The sequence below is a fragment of the Rosa rugosa genome, chromosome 4 (genome assembly GCF_958449725.1).
Source record: "Rosa rugosa chromosome 4, drRosRugo1.1, whole genome shotgun sequence".
Taxonomy (NCBI): Eukaryota; Viridiplantae; Streptophyta; class Magnoliopsida; order Rosales; family Rosaceae; genus Rosa; species Rosa rugosa.
In genome coordinates, this window is record NC_084823.1 from 15,690,526 (window position 1) to 15,696,525 (window position 6,000).

The 6,000-nt window shown below is 35.0% G+C and overlaps 1 protein-coding gene across 4 annotated transcripts; it reads right to left on the reverse strand.

Annotated features, from left to right (window-relative positions):
* Positions 1 to 1,672: 1,672 nt before the first annotated feature.
* Positions 1,673 to 5,533, reverse strand: LOC133745383 (uncharacterized). Of its 4 annotated transcripts, none has more exons than XM_062173444.1 (5): positions 5,310 to 5,533; positions 4,880 to 5,029; positions 4,337 to 4,721; positions 2,951 to 4,068; positions 1,673 to 2,162 (listed from the first exon to the last, which is right to left on the reverse strand). In XM_062173444.1, the coding sequence occupies exons 3-5, from the start codon at positions 4,668 to 4,670 to the stop codon at positions 2,085 to 2,087; spliced, it is 1,530 nt and encodes a 509-aa protein (XP_062029428.1). In that variant the 5' UTR covers positions 4,671 to 4,721; positions 4,880 to 5,029; positions 5,310 to 5,533; the 3' UTR covers positions 1,673 to 2,084. The 4 variants fall into 4 exon arrangements, with proteins under 4 accessions (XP_062029428.1, XP_062029426.1, XP_062029427.1 ...); XM_062173442.1 differs by having other exon boundaries at positions 4,874 to 5,029; XM_062173443.1 differs by lacking the exon at positions 4,880 to 5,029.
* Between the last annotated feature and the right edge of the window lie 467 nt (positions 5,534 to 6,000).

A 6,000-nucleotide genomic window follows, 5' to 3' on the forward strand; every position in this document is an offset into this window, starting at 1 on the left:
ATTGTTTCGAACTTGTCAACATGTTCATTGGGGAAGTTTGTTTTATGGCATGGCTCGAGTGTGGCCTGAATAAGTTTCCATCGAAGCCTTTTGATTTCGATCAAAGTGATTTTGCATGGCTTTGGGGAGGACTTCATCAATGGGGTCTGATTCAAATTTGGTTTTTGTATATGTGATGGTTGTCCAAATCAGTAAATTTAGCTTGTACAAAGTACAAACCACCACCTTTCAAAGATATGAACCATCGTGAGACCTTTTATTGAGGACCCCTAAAATGAAGACTGGAATGAGGGTAGTCTAATCAACAGTTTGGGAGACCAGTTTTAGATTACATTACAGCAAATCAAATATTAAATGTTTATGCATGCATAAGTAGATCACTTCTAAATTTTTTTTTTTCCAAATTACTAATCATTAAGGTACTGAATTAGATCAAATCAATGAACAAACCAAATCTGTCAAACCTAAACCGTTCATGTTCATAAATGATAAAGTACGATTATGAATGCCTTAACGATTTTCAATTTAGTTGAAAAGTTGCAAAAATGATCTACACATAAATATCTAAGTATATAACGGTTGATTTGTAAAATATGATCGAAAAGTGAGTCTCACAAGAAAGTTATCATTTTAGTGGTCCTCATTAAAAGCTCTCCCATGAACTGTCAGCCAACTATAAATGCTACAGTTACAATACATTATCCTTCTTTTTTAGCATTAGTTTACTTAGAGCATTTTTGATAAATTCCCTACGGGTTTGGACCTAAAGTCCTAAAATTTTAAACGCCTGAGGCGAAAATCACAAGTATAGGTCCCATATGTTATAGTAAGAAAGAGAGAGAGTGACAAAGAGTGGAAATTATTCTATGCACCGACGGTGCAAGTGACCCAACCCTTATAAAATAATCTCAACCTTTGATATTTATTATCAACTTTATTTTTAATAAACAAAAAGTGTATTTAATGCAATCTAACCATTCATTGATGTTGGTGCAAGTGCACGGCGGTGCTCTGAATAATCTCTCGACAAAGAGTACATAATCCACCTGCTGGCAACCCCTTCCCCTACAACAGCCTCGTGGATGCTCGACGTTACATCTCAGGGCTCCTCACTGCTACACCAGTCACCGAGGAAGAAGAAGATGGAGGCTAAGAGTTTTTTTTTTCCTCCTTTTTTCTTGAAAAGAGGGGTAAAGCTAGGACTTCAAAATTTTACAAAAATCCCCCTTGGCATTTCTCTATTGCTAGGCACTCTGCTAGATCTACTATTTGATTTTTTGTTCTAGGCCTTTTTCTGGCCTCCTTATAACAAAATAAAAAATAAAAATAACAAAAATGCTATCCAGAAAGAAAAAAAAATTACAAAAATGATATGTGTATCAAGCAACTAGGAACTGTGTGGTTTTCTATGTTCAAAAAAAAAAAAAAAAAAAAAACAAAACAGAACAGGGACTCCATGTGGTTTAACAAACTTTACCTAAATGAGGATAAAACTGCCAACAGAACTGTGAGTGGTTCAACAATTTCCCTCGACAAGTGTATTTGTATTTTGATATCTATGGTGATTCTTGTTTGTGATTTAGTTTCATTTAGAAAAAAAGTATATACCCGATAACCCAAATGATATCATCATTCTTCCTATAAAAAGAAATAGGATAAGATAGAGGCAGAATTGCAGAAGGTAACTAAAACAAGTGATCACCATTGCTCAAATCAGTATCCTCAATATATTTCAATTAATGGCAGAGGTCTGAAACCCTATTACAAATTACAATAGAGATGTATGGATATAGATCTAATGTCTATGAGAGTTAATCAGTGGTGATATCTTGATCAAAAAGGATTTGTCAAAGGCTCAGGTGAAGACAAACAAAAATTTGAGAGCATTCATACCAAGAAGATCATTGTCTTTGTAGCATTCACGTTAGGAACAAACAGTTAAAGCCTAGTCCGAGCCATATGTGCTCCAAATGAGGTATTTTGCACACCTTCCAATTGCAAACACAATATATCAGGCAATCCAAACTGCTTATATTCACAGCTTCCCGGGCATTGGAGAAGAATATGGACCGAACCAATGAAGCTCACTGATCCCACTGTGCTAATGCCCACTTCATCCATGTAGACAAGCAATACTTGGAAAGATATTCGGGTAAATCCGCCTTCAAAAAGAAAAATTATCAGAATTTTTTTCTCTTTTTTGAAGAGAAATAGAAAGACTAGTTACAAAAGTAAGAAAGATGTAACAAGTTCCTTATACTACATTAGAAACAATTATTGAAGTAAAAGGATGACCAGAAAGCTAGCATGTTAGAGAAAACTTGATGGCTAAAATTTCTTTCCCTTTTATAGGAATCAAACTTCACTATGAGCCTTTTTTATAGGAAACAGAACTTCACTATAAGTGGGAAACAATGTACAGAACAACAGTGAATAAGAAATCCACAAAATTAATAGTTAAAGTATGCAAATAAAATGAACCAGTATTGCAGAAAATTTATGAACAAAGCATTTTATCACTAAGCTGTGTGAATGATGCAAAGGTTAACCAAAACCATAAGTAAGAGACAAAATCACTGCCCTACAATAGTACAATATGAAATCAAGAATCAAGAAAATTCAACCATTTGATAAACAAACTGATATACCCTTTAGCACATTGTGCAGTATGAGTCCTTTACACATATTCAAGTATATTTATCTATCTCAAGACTATGGTAAGCTTTTTCCTGTGTTACGGGACAAAAAGCTTGCAACGTGATTATTCTACGGACATTGATCATGTAAAAGAGGAAAACACCAATCACAGCAGAAGAGTTCAAATAAGTGCAGCGAAACAAACTAATTGCTCTGAAATGTAAAGAGGCCAAATATTCAATACAGAAGATATATGAGTCTCCAATAAACTTCAGACCAAAGGAAAAAAAAAAAGAATATGTGAGATACTTACACTGTTCCATGATGCAGAATACCCATCAAGTGAGAGCAACCAGCTTCCCACACTAGAATGCAAATCCAGCCTATTATTTGTAGCATCGAAATCCAGCAACTCATTGTCATCATGATCAAAGTGCCTTCTTCTTTTCCTTCTACTACTAGTCTTTTTCCTTCGCTTAACTTTTTTGGACCCTCTATAATCCAAATCAGAACCACCTTCTTCAGCAACTTCATCATCATGAATAAATGAATATTTATCATACTTTCGAAAACTTATTTCATTATCAAAAAATAATGATTCCCAAGACTGAGGAGTCTGGCATTTTTCTGATAAACTAAAAAAGAGGACCCATGACTGAAGCCCCATCAATTTAAATGCTTCTATAGTCTTCAGTTTAGAACCCCCTTTAATTATTGGTGCCATGCTATTTTCACTGCCTGGGATTGCACAAATCTCGGACACAGTATCTTGTAATCTTGCTTGATCCTCGGGCGCTCCTTCATCTCGTAAGAGTCGTAGAAGCTGGCGTCCATAGTTAAAAACTGCATTTAACAGTAATATCTGATCAAAGCACCCACAATTACTGCACCTAGATACTACAACTTCAAACAAATAAGAGGAGTCCATAGGATCTTTGCATTCTACTGTAGGCTTGACATGTTTATGAAGCATTTTAAGAAAATCACATAAGTCTGACTCCTCAAGAGTAATAAGAAGATGTTTACACAGGGAAGAAAAGCGCTCCTCCTCCAGGAACTCATTCGTAACTTCCCATACATCTCTGGCATCTTCTTTGTACATCAAATCCAGAAAATATAGAACAAAAAAGTTTCTATCAATGATCAAAATTTCTCCACCTTTAAGTGACTCAGAAAACTCATTGGATGACCAAAATTCAGGCACATTTTCAAGGAAATTCTCTACGGTTTGCTGGACGTCCAAATCAAGAAAGTAATGGGGTTTTGTAGCAACTACCGCCGGTGACTGCCCATGTTTTCCCTTCCACTCAAGCTCCTCCCAACAATTATCTCGATTAACAAAAGCAAATTGGGATAACGCATTAGAACCTTGTCCCTGCCTCAATCCAGAACCAGTTTTGGAAAACCACTGAGATATTCGTGTTGGGTTTCCTGCGGTTTTGAACAATTATGTCATGTCATGATCAGAAATCCAAAAACTCCTTGTTGGAACCATACTACATATTTACATGCCCACTAGTATGCACACAATGATAAACATCCATCATAAGGGAACTAAAAGCCTATGGGAACAAAAACAATACGAGCAAGAAAAACTAGCCTGAAAACAATGAAATTCATAGTTAATGAACAAAGAGAGGAGGAACAAAATTCCATAGTTGGAATATTAACTGAATGTGTCAAATGTAAAAGTACTTACCTTGAAAAAATTTCCTAAGCGCATAACTTCTCTTGGCTATGACAGACCCTGCCTTTTGTGGCCTATTATCAAATATCATGTGCAGGAGCTGAGTTGCTAAGCGCTTCTTCAGCGGCTTAGATCTCAACAAGTCAATAAATAACTCACGTTGATGATGATGAGTGATAGAACTTATGCCAGCTATAGTGTTGCAAAGCCATAGTCTAGCCTCTGATCGACCTCCAGAAGCCATCAACGACCAAATAACAGATTCCAATTTGTTCAAGAGAGACACTCTCATCTCAGCAGAGTCATCTTCTTTCCAATTGGGCTCCGACAGAAACAAATCAAGCATTATATGCTATCAATCCTTATCTCCAACTAGTTATTTCAGAAAAACCAAGTCCTGCACAAAACCACTGGCATAGTTAACACAGGAGGGACAAAATTCCAAAACAGAGAACTGAAACTTAGATAACAAGTATTATAATTCTGTAAGCTCAATAGAGACTAGACGAAAATTCATTGTCAAGGAAGTTAAATGCGTGGCCATCACACAAGTACGTGTTACTTGCTGCTACTGGAAGGTAGCTTCTGCAAGCGTTGAACAGCAATGGTGCTAAAGTTTGCAGAGAACGAGGTGTGCTCTGCTAAAACAACACTTCCTTTTGGCAACAAATGAGTGAAGACCCACGAAAGAAATACAACAGGGACCTAAATGCAGCAGTAACCAAACAAAATTATATGAGTTTGAGATAATATCAAATCATTATCTACATGAAACCACAGGATTACAGAATACAGCTTAATTTTAGATTTCTTTTATTCTTTATATAATTTCCTTCAAATTTTGTTGCCCATAATACGAAAGGGTACAAAAATCAAAAACTCCAACTGATGAAGACTAAAAATAAAAGACACAGAGATTGGTTCTATAAAACAAACAGAAACAAGGAGATTCTAAAATCTTGATCGGGAAAGAAGAGGAACTTACTTCTCAGATCAAAACGCAAGCCAAGTAGTATTAGCGACCAACTTTGAGCAGAGCGAGAAATAGTAAGAGAAGATTTGCTTCGTCTGCAATTCCAAGCCTGAATCTGGGTATGGTATACTCCGGGTTCTGGGGGTCTCTATTCCAGGATATAACCCAATTGGCCAATGTTAATCTTCTTCTTTCTTTGTTTTTTTTCACCGTCCATTAAGATAAGAGATTATAGATGATATCATAATTTTATTTGACATTGGTATCTATTATATAAACCAAATTGTTGGGAATGATTCTTAAATTTTTGAAACTCCTATTATGTACGTTATTCATTGAATTGTTTAAAAAATGAAAATGATATTAAAAGGCTAAAATAGTAAATAAACAAAATCAGTTTTTTCTTTTTAAGAAATTACAAATAAAAAATAAGGAAAAAAAAAACCCCACGTTTGTAACTATCCGTGGTAATTTGTTGCCTTCAATTTTTTCTTGTTTAATTTCCTTAAAATTTTCAGCTTTTAAATTTTTTTAACAAAAGCAAATCGGCAAGCACGTTTGTAACGGTCGGTGGTATTTTGCTGACTTCAAAATTTTTTTTCTTTTTGTTTAATTTCCTTAAAATTTTTAAATTTGTTTTATAAATTTCATTTTAATACAGAACTTTTATCACTATTAGAGTTAAAATTTTCTAAAATCATAG

What these genes read in the sequence shown, in the direction of transcription:
- LOC133745383 (XM_062173443.1), bottom strand. Translation starts at nt 4,670, where the DNA reads ATGCTTGATTTGTTTCTGTCGGAGCCCAATTGGAAAGAAGATGACTCT. An exon ending in GCTTAGGAAATTTTTTCAAG is followed by an intron (nt 4,069 to 4,336) that starts GTAAGTACTTTT and finishes TCAAAACCGCAG; the next exon opens with GAAACCCAACACGAATATCT. An exon ending in ATTCTGCATCATGGAACAGT is followed by an intron (nt 2,163 to 2,950) that starts GTAAGTATCTCA and finishes TTCTTTTTGAAG; the next exon opens with GCGGATTTACCCGAATATCT.